Below are 17,535 nucleotides of genomic sequence, written 5' to 3'. Positions count from 1 at the left end.
GCTAACAGCGGTATAACATATCCAATAGGCTAAAACATCGCGGTTTTCATATGAGATCTGTTGCGAAAATTATGCTACGGTACAAAACGAAAATTCTTTTTCGGTCTTGTGCCTCAATATAATATAATAAAGGTGAAATTTCAGTTTCCGAACTAGCTATTTGCTTATCCTTGTAGAGTGGTCCGGTAACCTCGGCTTTGTTATTCAAAGTGAAGCTAAGACAGGCCTAAGGTGACACTATCTAGCAGTTTTTTAGTTTCACAAAAGGAACGGCGTCACAGAAGAGGAGTATTGCGATGGTTTTCCTACCTTCCGCGTAGTCACTCTTTGCCTCTCAGCCCTTTCACTCGCGACACAAGACAATTTGTAAAAGTTATTACAAACTCCGCCTAAATTTATTTCGAGTTCTAAGATTACTGTGCTATTGAAGTCCCTCTGTAAGCTCACTATTTTAATTTAGAAGATGCCATTATGACAGAGCTCATTATGATTCTTCTTCGTATCCAATTAAAAAAAAAAACTGTTCTCGCATTCTTCTCCTGACGTATACACGTGATCCATATGAACGTTAAAAATAATTTAAATTAATGATACATAACGAAAAGTAGATGTAGTGTGATGACGATCTAGAATTAGTCATTAATTTAAAAAACGATTAAGAATTAATTAGCATTAAGGTCACCTTTATAGTTTTAATCTTTAATTAATACAGCCAAGCTAATGACACACTGGTTTTATCAAATAGTAAACTCGAGGCACTCGAATGATATCATTATTAGCAGACATTACTCATTATCACGGGTGGCGTAATTTCATTCTGCTAACGACTCGGTTTTTTTTTTTTCAGAATTTTGCTGCGAAAGTGTATAGAAACCCGTACTGATAACACCCAAATCGTCGAATCGGAGTGCGTTCTTAATTTGAATGTTGTAACAGCTAGTCGCGGATTAGAATCGATCGTGTTCTAATTTCGAATATTCTAGCTTTACGTTCAGTGGAATACAACCGAAAGTGAATTCTATTTTTAAAAATAGTGCCTAATATTCGAAGGAGAGTGATGTGGTTCGCTTGAGGAACAAGTTAAGTGATATTTCGTTGAACACGTTAGTGTTTCGGTGTATACTCGAATCAGTTCGTGTATAATGAGTTCGGAGTATGGGTGACCCGCAGACCGTACACAAGACCTGCGTGCGGGTCAACTCCGCGGACGACGACGAGTCCAGGGACGAGGTGGACAATGCTCTGCCAAAGAAGAACCCTTTTATACGGGTAAGTAATATATATATATATTAATTAGGACATAAATTCTTTTATACCAGTTCGTATAACGATTCTTATAAAGCTATATGGCATTGCACCTGTCGTTGGAACATAAAAATAGACATAGTGTATTGAATTGTCATCGACTAAAAAGGGATAACGTTTCTAGTACTACCTTGTATACATTATAACAATTTAATAAGAAATATATAGAGCTTACAATGTTGCAGTAAGAGTCTACGGATAGGGAAAATTTCAGAACAATTAATTATATATTTAATGAATACACTTGTAACTTTTGTATCATTTTACTTAAATATAATAAAAATCCAATCACCACCATCATCACATCATGACTTCCACTGTAAGGCATAGGGCCCGCCTCCAAAGATAGCATCAAAAGACCGGTCTTGACGACCTTGACAATGTCATGGGTCCAACTAGTGGGGGCCTACCCACGTAAGTCAAACCTGTCGGCTGTATGAGCAAAGTATCCCGCTCGTTGCCACTTCGAACGAGCAATTCTTCTTCTACTTCAAGCTACGTCGATAACTTTGTTTCCTAATTTCTGATTGGATCTCGCTGCGATCTCCTAAGCCTGACGTGTGACCTTGACCTTAAAAATATATTTAAGTACTTTATTCTAATAATAAGGTTGTATATGTATTTACATTACACACAAGCTTATTTAGTTATAGTTTGTTGATTGGATTTGATTCAAACTGGACAAACTAGGGCTCAGTTTTTGACATACATCTTTTATGTTAAATGAAATTAAAGAAATGATTATTTAGTTTTCATTTGAGTCAACGTTGATCAAATTTATAAAAGACGTGTAGATTATAAAATTGTATTCGTACATTGCTCATGTAATCGACAGCCCCAAGTTTCTCGAGTGACGCCCACGAACCTGTAGATACAGGCGTGGGTAAAACCCCATTATGTGGACAGACAATATAGGGTAGCGAGAAGTTGTTGCAGTTGGCGATCAATTCATGAATTCCGCTTGACGTTTATTAAAGGGAACTCTGTATATATATAGATACTAGCTGATCCCGCAAACGTTGTTTTCCAAAAAAAATAAAGTTTTTAATTAACAAATGTAAGATAAGGGTTGATCGTAGAGGGGTGAAAATTTAGGTTTGTATGTATTTTAGTATCCTGTATCATAATAAAATAAAAACCAAAAAAATTGTCAAAAAATTAAAAATAAAATTTAGGGGTGGACCACCCTTATCACTTTGGGGTATGGAAAATAGATAGTAGCCGATTCTCAGACATACTGAATACGCATGTAAAATTTGGTAAAAATCGGTCAAGCCGTTTCGGAGGAGTTCAAGTTCGAACACCGGGACACGAGAATTTTATATATTAGATAACCGACAAAGGTAGCCATCTCACACTTAATAATATTAGATAATTAAATTAGGTGAAGTATGGTCGATTTGTAACATATTCCAGTACGACAGTCGCAATTGTTTGCACACCAGTGTGTCAACAAAAACACTATGTGGAACAATAACCTGCGCGGCGGGTTGTTATATTGTCGCTCACTTTATCGGCCGAGATTTCACACCTCTATTGACTTAGATACGAACTTACCACGACTGATTGTGTTTCTGCTTATGTGTACATACACACACACATATACATACATATGTATATATATGTATACACACATATAAAACATCATTTCAGACATCCATTTCTGGATAAAAGCCTCTCCCAGAGATTTTCCATGGGACCGGTAAGAAGCGGACTGCATCCAGCGTCTTCGGACCTGTAATAATAATATCACCAACAGTTATTTACATTAGTCACCAATTGACACAAATGTTCTGTCAGATGATATTAGCGTCTCAATCTAATATTTAAAATAAATTAATGAAACATATTTCAGTATTTCTACAGAGTGATTGTGAATAGGAATGAAAGCATTGAAACTTTTTGCTGAAAAATAAGCTATATATTCATATCTTTAAAGCCTTTACACCTATTACCAACAATCCTGTCTATAATATTCAAAAATGTATTATATCAGCTAGGATCTAGTAGGAAAAAGGTGACGCGTATTTGAGAAAATGAAAATTAATTAGAAACTCTTAAATAAATTAATAACGAGATAATCAGTTGACAAGGCTAGCCCTCAAGATGATTTCTAATGAATAAATTTATAATTTACTTATCAAAAAATACGCATTATATATTTTCAGATAATTTAATGGAAAACATTGTAGAAAAACTTATTTACTCAGGTAACATCTACAGGATGGATCGTTTAAATACTACGTGTCAAGAATAATAATTAAAAAAAAAAAACAAATGTCATTAAATCGTCAGTTGAATAATAGAGAAATAAAATTTCCATTAACAATGAACCGAAGACCGAGTGAAATAGTTCCCGTCTCGCAGCGAAAAGAATTCTCCCGTCATTACGGCGGCACAGATAAAAAATACTTTTGCATAATGTGACATAGTACTGACGAGATCATAATGTAATTATAATAATTTTATCGTACCTTATATTTAAATTAAAAACTATTAATTATAACGCTTTATTTAGTTAAGAAAGTAACTAATATCCAGCTACTTCCGCTATGCAGCAGTAGTCATGCAATATATCAGTAGTAATGCTGATAAAGAGTTGACTCGATATTGACTCGATGATGACTCGATGTTTGGTACTGGTCGGTATAACATCTCCTGAGGATGTGGAGGGGTGAAACACGTGTAGAGTAGATTAACGGTGGTAGTTGTACTTCTCATTGTTTACCGCACGCGCATTTATCAGCGGGCGGGTGGGCGGTGCACTTCATTGCATGACTACTGCTGCATAGCGGAAGTAGTTAGATATTAGTTCCTTTCTTAATTAGGATGGACTTCCGCAAGGTAACGCCTGATTCTATTTGATACTTTATTTAGTTGTCAGTGATATGAATCTGAGACGTAGTTGTTTTCGATGGGATTTATATGGAGGATCAAGATCTGAGAACATCGGAAAGGTCTATGTATGGAACTTCGCCGCGAGATCGAATCTGAAATAAGGAGTTTTTAAGTAGAATGTCATCAGCGTAGCTCAAAGGATTGCCCATTAAAGTAGCCGTGGGCGGCGCACATTTCTTATTTTCTCATTCTCGTGCTTCATGCAGTCGTATATTTTTGAGTGGCCACTAAGAGCTGGCTAAGAGTAAGCCATTGAACATTAAATTGTACATTAAAGACATTGTCAATGTCACGTGAAGTTGCTGGATGTAAGTAGACCCATGTTTTGTTATAGGTGTCTAGCGGCTGACATGATGCTGAAGACTTGAATGTAACTATATGACCAAACTGCTAAAAGTTTTTGACTACGTTTACAAATTGTATCTTAAGAAAAACTCTGGGCACATTCTTTTTGTACTTATCCTATCTAAAAACGTCGATTTACATTTTTTCCTCGTTGTAGAAAAGGTCGAGACTTTCAGCATATCGCAAAACTTGATAAAAAATACGTTATCAAGAGTGATCAGGTGTTCTTATTTATTCTGTGGTTTGCGGAGTAAAAGAAAAGTGTGTTTACTTCAACTATTTTTTCAATGTCTTTAAAAAAAAGTAGCGGAATCGGTTGTGTTGTTGACAAATTTTGCTCTGAGTTTAGGGATTTATTTTTATTTACATAAGTATGTAATTACTAGCTGTAATGCAAAATTATTAACGTAGGTTGTTATTGTATTAAACCGTGGGTGAAAAACGCATGGAATGATAATGAATAATTTTGATTAACATAGTCTGAATCAATGTAACGCGGCTCAATTGTGGGCGAACAAATATTTGCGGCTCTGGGAGAACGTATCGTACAAGGTCGACAAGCTTAATGACAACATCACAATAGAAGTTTTGCTAATGCTAAGAAGGTTGTTGAAGATGGTTTGATCACTCTTTTTTAATATAGGTATATTGTTAGGTAACAGAAACTAATAGAATGAGACCAGACTTGTGTTTTCTTATTGACTAGGACTTACAGAGGTATGCTCTGATATTACGGCACCAGTGACTTCATTGCGCTCGATCTCAAAGTCAAAACCAGGCTTTCTACCATCTGTCTACGCCGAGTACTAAGTTTTAAGGTCAATAGGAAGAGCAGTCAGAACTTTGAATAACTGATAGCGATTAAGAAAGACGTAGTTCGATTAGTTGATCGGCACAAATTCGCTAGAGGGTTCAAACATAACTAATAGGCTTCCGAGTGCAAGGAAGCTAAACATAGTAATAGCACATTGAAGACGAAGTTAACGCCGTGTCCATAAGTCATGACTTTCAGCAATAAAGATAACTGCGTTAAAGGGAGGAAGAAAGGAAATGAGTGATGTGGCTACTGTGTATAGTATGTCTTTTCCATTCTCACCACGTTCTTATTGACCAGAATAACCAGTTTCCTCCAACCGTGGGTAGTTGTGACTAGCAGAAAAAGAACGACAGATGTGTGACAGAATGTGATCAACGAACTGCAATTGTAAAGAACGAAGAAACAGATTCACTTGCTTTTAAACCATGAAGAAAGCGCTTGGCGACCTGATCAAAATAATAATTCTTGCAGATGTTAATTTAACCATCTAGGCTTCCCTAGTCCTACGTAGTTTTCCAAGAGACAATTTATAATGAATTGTGATAGGCTAGAGATTGACATTCGCTGGATGCGGGTAGAACAAGATCAGTTATTAGAAGGTTCTTTGAGGAAATCAGTGCCCTGCAGTGGGCGTCTATCGACCGACATGATGGTAAAAAGGTAGACAGCAAGTAAAGCTACATTATAGGTCAGATGATAAATTAGATCTACAAACCATGGAATATCATGATACGAACAACCCATTTGCTACACTATATTTAGTATCTTTTTATTCTTTACATAGAAAACGAATGATATTAGGAATTGTTTGAAAGCCTCCAGTAAAACATACAAGCAAATATTACAACGAATAGATCTATTCATATCACCTAGATTTTAGTCTTCTTTGTATATCTCTGAGTTAATAAGAATGGTTTGGATATATCCTTTGCGATATATCCAAACCTATATATAAAGATTATTCAATAGTTTGCAAAAGCTTTAATACGAGCGTATTTAAGCTTTAGACAAAGGTCCAGCTTATCTTTCAGTTTTCTCTGTTGAAAAAGTGTATCTCATACAGCATTCTTCTTTCAAAAAGAAAGAAAGGGGTAAACGAGCGCTTAGGTATTAAATCATTAAACAATCCTAACTTTAAGATTGTTCTCTGTTTTATAAATTTTGAGTGCTACTAAATATTCTATTATAAAATACAATAACATGTGTATATATTTAATGAATGTAAAACATCCAGACAATTACAGTCAGCTCTAATAATTACCAGCCAGTCTTCCCTTTAATGTCATACGCTTTGAAAAAAGTAGTTTAAGAAACGCGGAGGAAATGTTCACAGGTTACACATAGCAATGCACTTGTTGTAGATAACTTTTACTTGGTCTTTTTATCAGATAATTTTTACTGGGAACTCTAATTCTAAGGCTTTGAAATCACCTGTACGATAACTAATAGAAATGTATTAATTAAAATCTACGCTGCTATTTTTATAACAATGTAATTGAATTTCCCTTCGGACTGGTGAAATTGTTGTGGCGAAGTTGTTTTTACATAGTTGCCGTGGCCTAGTTAACCTTAGCGAAGCCTGGTTCCAAAATTTAGGAGGACTGGCCCAATGAGACCGCTCTAGTCTGAGTAAGTCGATTATGGTAGGAGAGGAGGAGTCCCGAACTAACAGGAATAATTATCTACCACGGCCGAATAATTATTAACGGTGGAGCTAAACACCGATACAGGAGGCTAAGAGAAACCTGTACTTGTGTGGTTTATTTGTTGATTGCATGTGGGTGCTATGTGCTTTCCAGTTGGTTAAAAGTAAATATGTAAACTCTCAAGGTCTCAAAACGTAGTTATATGACTTTACCAGCTATACTGTCATTGTGTGGTCACTTACGACGTAGCTCATATGAGGGCTCAGGTTCACGCGGAGAGCAATGGAGAAAGCTATGCTCAGGAGTTTCGTTGCTAGATCAAATCAGAAATGAGATCTACAGAAGAACGAAGATCACCGACGTAGTTCAAAGAATTGCTTGCGGGGCACATGACTCATGCAATCAAAGGCCGTTGAGGTCGCAAGTTTCTCAAGTGGCGACCACGAGCCAGTATGCGGAGGTAGGTCCCTCACTAGGTAGGGCCAAGGGAAGTCGTTGAATGCAGGCAGATCAGGAACGGTCTTCGTGGCGATCTTTGAGGGAGGCCTATGTCTTGCAGAAGGCGTCCATCGGCTGAAAAGAAGAAAAAGAACTATGTATCCTAACTAAGCTAGGCATCGGTCGTATAGACAGTAAATAATAGGCACTTAGCAGATAAAATGTAAATTAAAGCTAAAATGAAAAAAAAATGTTAAACCCAATACAAAGGTTTTCAGATTGCAAACAAAAAATAGCCTGATACTAAGTTGCAAATACACATGTATCTTTTATCTAAATTGTTACAATTTCACCATCCCTAGATTGAACAAAAAAAAAGTATCGAACAATCTAGACCATAGGCTGTCTTGGCACAATCATATAGATATTTAACTTTTTTGTTCATTTTTATAACGTTGAATTTTTTATGACCTCACATTTGCAAACGCCACTTGGATTAGTGTTTCAGAATTTCGTGGATGTGATCATTGAAAAAGAGCAGAATATTCTAATACAAGTTCTATTGTGATATTTTTGGGTAGTAAAAAAAACAATTTGATTATTAATCATTTTGTTAACCTAGAGTTGGTCCATTCAGTTCATAATATTCGTAACATTTAACTTACAATACATTTCAAAAGTTTCAACCCTTTTCCTGTGAGCGCGAATTGAAAATGAATTATAGACGATCGATAAAACCAGCGTTGTCTAGAACCTCGTTTTGGTTGCGATGGATTTATTTCCGTCTTCCAATGGTTTTTACTTTATTGGTTATATAAATGGAGTTTACAGCTCTGCTTGATTTTGAACCTGTCGGCACGGCACAGGTTTTCGACGTATGCGCACTTTTACTTTAAACTAATAGTGATGTATGATAATGATAAATAAAATATCGATTTATCTTAAATACTACATATTTTTTTCTGTAATGTTTACGGTCGGTTTTTTAACATACAGGGCTTTTTATTTATAAATGTTATTTATTACTTGAGTTATATGTAATTTATTTCCACCGTTTCATATGACAAAATAAGAGTAGTTTATTAGTTAAATGTTGTTATAGTGCTATCAAAACTGTACCGTGCCTTAGGTATGCATGCGGCGAGGCGGGGGGTAGTATCGGCAGCTCCGTCTCCCGCGGCCGCCCCGTCCCGCCTTCCATACGCGCGGTACAACGGTTTCGGTAGCCTTAGTAATTTGTGTTTGTTTAATGTTAATATTATTAGTAACTTTTTGCTATACATTTGGACTCCTCTTCCTAACCTTATTCTGTATGATATCATTATGTTTACACTTCGTCAACTTACTATAAGCCATGGCAGATTACGAATTGTAGTCCGTTGCGCGTACATATTCGTTTTTAAGAATTTCATTCAGATTTCTTGTTAGCTTTATTTTTCGGTTTTAACTATTTGATTCTTTACATATTTGTTGTTCAGCCAAATCATTATAGTTATTTGTTTATACCTCGTATTATTTTCTACCTAAATACTTTCACCTAAACCTGCCTCTCAGCAATACAGATGTAACTTTTATATCTCCGATCACAAATCACAAAATTAATATAGCAAATTTGGCTTTTTATTTAGGTAAATGTAAAAATGTAAATATAATTGTAAATAAATAAATTTAGGTAAATGTATAATAATATGTATAATCAAATTATTTTTTCAAATGTTGGTTAACAGAATATCATTATTTTTTAAATATAGAAAAAATATCGATATATCAATAAATGTACATCATTAGTCGACAATTCTTACTGCGAAGAGGAAATATGGAAACGTATATGGCACCTCGCCGACAACTTTCAGTTTCACATCCAGTCTCACTTCCCGCTGCAATGGCCTAAGGTATGAGGATATATTTCACAGTCGATGTCCAGTTTTTATATCGAAATTTTTCATCGGGAAATTCATTACTGGAGTGTTTGCAATGTTGTTTTATTTAATTAATGTTGGGTGCAGGCTAGATTCGTTGTTTCAGCCTATACATGCCTTCTGCAAAGTATAGGCCTCCCCCATAGATATCTGTGAAGGGATATGTCATAAACCCCACTCGTGGCAGGAGGGTAGGCGATCGCAGTGTAGTATTTTGGAACCCAGAGGACGCTGCTGCCCATCATCTAGAAACTTTTATGAGCAGTGGCATTCCTATATAATTAATGCATAAAGTGTAAATTATACAACTTTGCATCCCAGGAATCTAACTCGTGACCTTTGATCGCAATTCTCAGTCCTTACCTTGTAGGGTAGGTTGATAAAATAATATTAATTATGACAAAACCTAAAATTATTTTATATATAGTCTTAATTAAACTACTCAAAACAAAATAGGGCCCACCGCAACTTTGTCTCTAATCGTGTTTATAAATAACTCATATACTAATCATTGACAATATGAAGCACTACCACTTCTAGCACACATGTTTATTAGTTCATAATGATGTTTTAAAAGTTAAATTTTTTGTTGATTTCAAGTGGGTAGACAAAAAAGTAAAGTGCTTAAATTTATCCATTTCTTAAATTTTCAATCGTTTGTGTTCCCAGTCTTGCTTTAAGCGCAATACTTTGATCACACTTTGTTTAGCTGTGTTTTTTTCGTTTCGGCATTATTCCCGATTACAATGCCAGGTTCTCGTCGTCATATGGATGTGGAAACTTCAACAAGGGCAGTTCTTTTGCTTCAAGAGGGAGAATCTCAAAGATCGGTTGCATCTCGCCTTGGTGTGTCACGGCGAGCTATTGAGCTATTCGAAACGTATGGGAGCGGTTCCAGATGACAGGTAGTGTGGCTAGAAGACCTGGATCAGGAAGGAGTCGAGCCACAACTGCTCGAGAAGACCGGTACATTCGACTGACTGCACGCCGGGACCGCACGACAACCGCCCGGACCTTGCAATCCCGGCTAAGGCACACGCGTTAGTGGTCAAACCATTCGGAATCGACTCCACGAGGACGGGCAACATTCTAGGATGCCTGTTATTCATTTAAAATTAACAAGGGCTCACCGGGCAACACGTTTGAGGTTTGCACGTGAGCATTTGGACTGGACCATGGACAATTAGAGGACAGTACTCTCTCAGACGAGTGTAAAGTTAAGTTTTTTAGCGATGACAGACGTTTACGTGTGTGGAGAAGAGAAGGAGAACGTTTTACTGAACCATGCATGCACGGTACTGATCGTTTTGGGGGCCCGAGTGTAATAATATGGGGTGGTATAAGCTTGTTAGGCAAAACAGAGCTGGTGATCTTGAACGAAGGGACGGTCACTGCAGCCAGTTACGTCGAGCAAGTAATCCGACCTTATATCATCCCATATTCACAAAGAGTAGGTGATAATTTTGTGTTTATGCGAGACAACGCTCGTGCGCATACAGCTAGGGTCACTCAGAGGGCACTTTCTGATGCCAATATCTCGGTTTTACCTTGGCCAGCAATGAGTCCCGATCTCAACCCGATTGAGCATTTATGGAATCAATTGAAAAGAAGTCTTAAAGAGACCCATAGCCACGTTAACAGCCAACAGGACCTCATAAACTTGCTGAAACTCTGTTGAGAACGAATACCCGACCAAAACATCACTCATCTGATTGAGAGTGTTCCAGATAGGCTAAGAGAGTGCATACGGAGCAAAGGAGGTCCTACTCGATACTAAAGAAAAGCTCCCGGCAAGTTTATTAAAAACAAACAGAGACTATAAAAGTTTTTATTGACAGTCTACTTAGTGCTCAATTTCTCTAAAAATGTGTATTTGAGTGTATTGCGATAAAATTAAACAATTCAAACGTTATTTTGCGTTTACTTAATGTGTAAAAAAACTCTGATTCAACATCGACTAATTGTAAAAATTTAATAATCATGTATGCACATAAATTAAGGGGCAAAATGATGGTGGGCCCTATTTTGTTTTGAGTAGTATATATATATGTAAAGTCTTTCCTCTTAAACTAAGAAAAACATGTATATTAACATATATTATAGCTAATTTCACACAATTTTTTAATATTGTGTTAAAAAATGTTACTTGGTTATTGTAGCATAGATATATAATAACACCTGTTATTAAAAAGTAATTGATTTAGGTACTTTAATAAAAAATAATTTAACTTGTTCATTGGTAAAAACGCTTGCGACGCGATTCGAAACATTTTTACACTGTCGATTGAATATAAGATCGTTTCAAATTGTATTGTATTTATTATGTTGTATTATTAAAAACGTATAGTGATAAGCAAAATACTGTTGAGGTTGGAAAAACTGAGATCGAACGTTCGTCATATTATACATGTAATTTCATTGTTATATGTAATACTATGTAGTTTATTTACGTTTCGATAGACATATTTTTTAACTTATTAAATGTATTGACCATTGTTAATGGAATTTAAACAGATTTCATTCGATATTTGAAAAGAGACCTTCAAAGCGGATCCGTAGATATAGCTCAACATAATTATTCAGCTGACCACCGCTTAAAACAATCGTTGGGAAAGCGCCGGCCCACGGAGCTCCTCTGGGGTTGCATTGTTTACCCACACAGCGACCGGCCGGCTCCCATGGTAACGTAACACTCGTTGTTTACTAAATAACCTTGCGACTTAGTCGTAAGTCGCTTTCTACGCGGATATTTGCAGTTAACTAGATCACATGCCGCTATTTTGAAGAGTGGAGAGATTTCTTCTGTACAAATACCTTGCCCTTTAAAGTTTTAGCCATATTCATGGGGATTTTCTAGAACTATAGCTATGACCCATCTAGTTTAATAAATTTTTCCTCTTACTTAAATCGTATCACTGACTGTGATACATTTTTTGGAAAGTTTTTTGCGCATGGTAAGCCATCTATCCCAATCCGCGACGCTGAGTATTGCTTCGACTACTATGGTATCGTTTGAACATGATCGCACCTGTTCGTGGTCATCATCTTTCCAGCGTACGTGGCCGGAAAATTAAAAAATCAGCTTCGTGCGAATGGAAAGGCGAGTGGACACTCCGAAATTTGCGTCTGTTTTACGAGCAGTTTACGAAATGAGTAACATTCAGATGATTTAAAATCTTGTTCAATCATGGAACTCAGGTTCCGCTCGTCCTGTACTGTGGTAGGTTCCTATACACCAAAAAGTTTTCAACTCTTGCTGTGATGGGAGAGGTACAGGTTTTCGTATAAAAGATGCCGGGAGCCTTGTACATGATACAACAGTATCATCACGGAATGAGTATGTTGACGCATCGTCTACCTGAGTCTCTTTATAAGAGTTCATGATTCCCTTATCGCCTTGGACTCCGAAGGCCTTCTTTCGAATTTGATTTCCACATATTAAAACCTTTTGCGCTACCGACGCATGTTACTATATTGTTTTTATTTTTAATACCGCTTAGAGTGAGCGTCGAAGACTCAGCGTGTAACCAGTATTACTCACCATCCTTCTCCTGGGGTGTCCGCAAATCAAGTCTTTTCAAATAAAAAAAGTAAAACAATCTCCATCACTGAAAATTTAATCCCCTTACAAAATCATTGTTATTTTAATTTTACAATAATTAATAACGTGACCTATTGATAAAAGATTTATTTAAATATTTGAGTAATAATAATTGCAATAGTACGCCGAATTTTTAATTTCTTGAACTATATTACGAAATAAGGTGATATTCACGTGTAATGTCTCCGGTGTTCATTTAATTGACTGAATGACACGTAAATATGTTTTATTAGTACTTTGGCCAATATAAAAGGTTTAATATTTGACCATAACAGTAGGTAGATGCGGCGAGGGTTGGTCGTACACTGGATGGACTGACGACATAGCTAAGGTCGTGAGAAGTCATTGAATGGGGGTAAAGCAAAATTACGTCAATATGATGATAAATATTTTGATGACACTCAACGATCCAGACCAATTGCCGCACTGTTCTCAGAATAAACACTTCAATTAGATTTTGAACAACACCAGCGCCACTACGATAATCATCAAAAAATCCAAGATCAGCTACACCACCATGATCACTGCACGATGACTACACCACATTGAGATTATTTCGACCATCATCACACCGCTACTTTTATTACACTCGCATCCCCATGACATTTTCAAATACACCATCGTCTCCACAACTTGATCCATAGTTACCATAACTACTGACTTTACCACCACCAAGTCCACTATCAACAACTTTATTTATTAACTATTTAGACATAATTTATCACCAGGCATACGTACCTTATACTAATCAAAATGTTTATAAATTTCCTTTGAATATTAGAAAAATAAATACATTTAAAAAACTTTTAAGTTAAACGGTTTTTTGATACCCATATTGTGGTGGTTGTGGAAAAATATGTACCTAGTCCGCCATATTAAAACGGCATCCATCTTGAATTTTAAATTTTGACATAATCATCGTGTTTTACTAGTGTAGCCCTTTCATTTGATACCCATATTGGGGGGTTAAGGAAAAATACGTAATCCGCCATTTTGTATCGGCGGCCATCTTAGATTTATAATGTTATTGATTTTATTATATTGTATTGTCATCTAAATTAAATCTGTGTACCAAATTTCAGATCAATCTGACAACGGGAAGGTGCTTAAATTTCAATTTCTAATTTTGATCCAAATAAATTCCGTACGGGTCGAACTAAATAAAACCGTTTAATAATTAAAATTTATTTATTAATCGAATGAAGTTAATATTCGAGATTCGCTCTTAATACAAAAAATCATTTTATACGGAGCGCCGGAGGATGAATAACTAACCCGAAAATGAGTAAAGCAAAAAATTCTCTATGAAAATTAAGTTATATTCAATTCGATACAAATCTATACGCGATTGATGCGTCTCAGTTTAATACCGTAGGTTTTTGTGTCGCACGGCGTGGTCTATGGCCTAGTAAATGGCTGGTTGATGCCACTTTTGACCGACTGTTGCCATTTTCGGCACCTACTTCTATATCTAATAAGATTAGATCTAGGCGCAAAAGCTTTAAAAGGCTCAATGTATATCTCATTTGCTGTCAATTAATGTACACCCTACCCGAAATTCAATCGTTTCTGAAATAGCCCATAAAGCCCACTGCATGGAAAAGGACTCCTCCAAAGATATCTATGAGGGAATATTCCATAATCGCTGCGCTTGGTAGGCGGGTTGACGATCGCAGTGTGATAATATGGTAAGCAGATAACACTGCTGCCTGTTCTCTGGAAACTTGTTTGTGAGCAGTGGCAATCCTATATAATTAATGCACCAAGTGTGAGTTACATAAAATGTTATCTCAGAAATCGAACCAGCAACCTACGATCGCATGTCTCAGTCCTCTACCACTGGGCTACCACTGCTTAAATGTGAAATTGTAAATAATGTATAAATAATATAGTGAGAAAAGCATATTAAAATTATTTTTTACACGATGGAGTTCCCTTGGAGACGTACTAATCTTTTCGATCTTACGTTTCTGGTCCGCACAACCCGTGTATGGAACAATTTGCCGGCTTCTTTATTTCCTGAGAAATATAGCCCAGGTCTCTTCAATGTTAGAGTAAACAGGTATTTACTGAGTCTGCTTGCTTCATCTTCGACCGTCGTAAGCAATAAAAAAATTGAAACTGGAGAATTTGTATTACCAGAAGATGTTGGTGTGTCATATTTAAATAGAAAAAATACATTTACGTAATATACTTCAGAGTGATCATTTTATTCAATTTAATTTGTTATAGGTGTAAAAGCTTTAAAGTTTTTTGGTGACAAATAAGCTATACAATACCGGGCGATATATATTGCAAATCGACCTTTAGAAAGAGACAATCGCCTAATTTCGGCTTCGTAGAGCGTTATCTCTGTCGCACGAAATACAACGACTGTCAAAAGTCATAAAGGTAGTGTGAAATTAGCCGATTGTCTCTTTCCAAAGGTCGATTCGCAATATTTATTGCCGGGTATTATACATTCACGGCAATAACACTGTATGTAGCAAGAATAACAATAGAGATATCAAAAATTCTTTCAATGACCTCTCACAGTGTTAGAATGTAAATTGTAGACATTTTTCTTCTAAATGTTCTCTTAATATCAAGTATCGACATGCCAAAATATTTCTTTTAGCGATTAATGTACACTATATTATTGTTACCGCAATCTTTAATATTAATTTCTGTTCAATAAAGTAATCATTCAATAAAAAGTATGCAAAGCATAATATATATTATGACAAGTACGTTATTCCGTATATTATTTGGGTAAAATTCGAGATATTCCATATTCTCCTAATTATAATAGACATTATTTTTATAAATCAGATAATGTATTAATTAATATATACGTAATGGGTGTGAATGTAATGCCTAATAATTATTATACACAGCTACGGGAAGTCATTAATAAAATAATGCTTGGTATGACGAATTGCTTGTATAAGATTGAGTGAAAATAAATAAAAAAATCTCGTAAATCTATAAACGTGAATTATCGGAAGTAAAGCGGTCCCGCGCTGTGGGTGCAAGTGGAACGCGCCTCTATTGTCATCCAACTACTTCCTCGTACTGTAAGCGAGCATGCCTTTTTATGCGCCGTCCACAGATAATTGTCGCGCTCTGTGCCCGACGACGAGCGTACAGAGCAGCCTTGTCCAGAGCTCGCAGATATCTTAAATTCAGAGTCTGAGATGTATCATGAGATTTTAATCACTCTACGTTTTTCTGATGCCTATGTAGAAACAAAGGCAATATTTCTGTTGCATGTGTTTCAATTGCATGTATCTCCTTTGAATGTGTTCCCGTTGCATCTGTTTCCAAAATATGTATCTCTGTTGCATTTATTTTTGTTGTATTTTTCCGCAGCATGTGATTTAATGCTTACGTTACTATTGCCTGTGTTTTGATGCATAAGATTTAATGTAGGTTTCCATTGCATATATCTCCGTAGCATTTATTTACGTTGCACGTTTCCGTATCATTAATGCTTATATTACTATGGCCTGTGTTTTGATTCATAAGATTCGGTGCATGTGTTTCTATTGTATGTATCTCCGTTGCATGTATTTCTATTGCATATGTTTTCGTAGTATATTTTTTAATGTTTGTTTCTGTTGCATGTGTTGGGGACACATGCAACAGTGCATATGTTTCTATTACGTTATTTTCATTTACAGTATTTTTAGTTATTTTTATATTCGATATCAGTGAAAACAAGCTTTATTTGAAAATACTGACAAGTATAATAAAGCTTGCTTGCTTTAAAAATTCAGTCCCTCTGATTAATATCTATCGTAATTCTTGTCAGGATATTATAGTTTTACAACTTTGTGCAAAATGTGGCATGATATGTTATAACAGAGATAATTTTTAGATCTTTAGGTCAGTTAACTTAGCATCAAATTCAGATTTTAATCTTAATATAAAATAAATAGGTGCAAATGCTTTAAAAAATTTTGTTGACAAAGTTGAGCTAAACACTGACCTCTTTAAAGCTATTACCCATGTTATGTAAATGTAGATTTTATTAATCCTATAGAAAAGACTGTTATTTTGTGCAATTATATTACATAAGAAATTTTCTTATGATTGCAAGTCGTCGACGTGCCGTGTAAAGGTATTTTTTTAAGTTAGTATAGTAGTGACTCTGAGGTCTCATTACACTGTGCCTGCGCGAGATCAACTCATTCAAGTTGCAAACTTATTTATTTATATGTTGACCCCAATCGGCTTTTGCAATAGCCGAACCCACCTCGCCATTACCCGCACCAAAACGATTTAACCACCGTATTACTATACAACGTACTTTTATCTTTAACCTTTTAATCATAAGAGTTAATTTAGCGGAGCATATGTCAATTACTGAAACTGTTTTGAATATGCGACGATTTTTTAAGGCGGGACCACATTCATGCTATTTTTCTGCGATTCCGCTCGCTGGGGTCATTAACCTGTTACGGAATTTGAACTATTTTTCATCTAAGCTAACTGATACTTAGACTTTACAGTGTAAGTGAAGAGAGAGAGAAGCCAATTGGACATTTGTCTGATTATTTGTACACCGTTTTTGTTTTTAAGTAA

General features: G+C 35.9%; 1 protein-coding gene across 1 annotated transcript in view; it reads left to right on the top strand.

The window, feature by feature from the left end:
- Positions 1–17,535, top strand: part of Rhp (rhophilin) — a 113,125-nt gene that overhangs the window by 29,267 nt on the left and 66,323 nt on the right. Inside the window, exon 2 of the mRNA XM_068768892.1 lies at positions 848–1,269. Coding sequence (XP_068624993.1) covers positions 1,156–1,269 — 114 coding nt within the window. The 5' untranslated portion in view covers positions 848–1,155. The remainder of the gene's footprint in view (positions 1–847; positions 1,270–17,535) is intronic.

Source organism: Battus philenor, unplaced genomic scaffold (assembly GCF_028537555.1).
Source record: "Battus philenor isolate CCGP_79_NKW_IND1 unplaced genomic scaffold, ilBatPhil1.0.hap1 SCAF_27, whole genome shotgun sequence".
Taxonomy (NCBI): domain Eukaryota; kingdom Metazoa; phylum Arthropoda; class Insecta; order Lepidoptera; family Papilionidae; genus Battus; species Battus philenor.
This window is presented reverse-complemented; position numbering and strand designations above follow the sequence as displayed.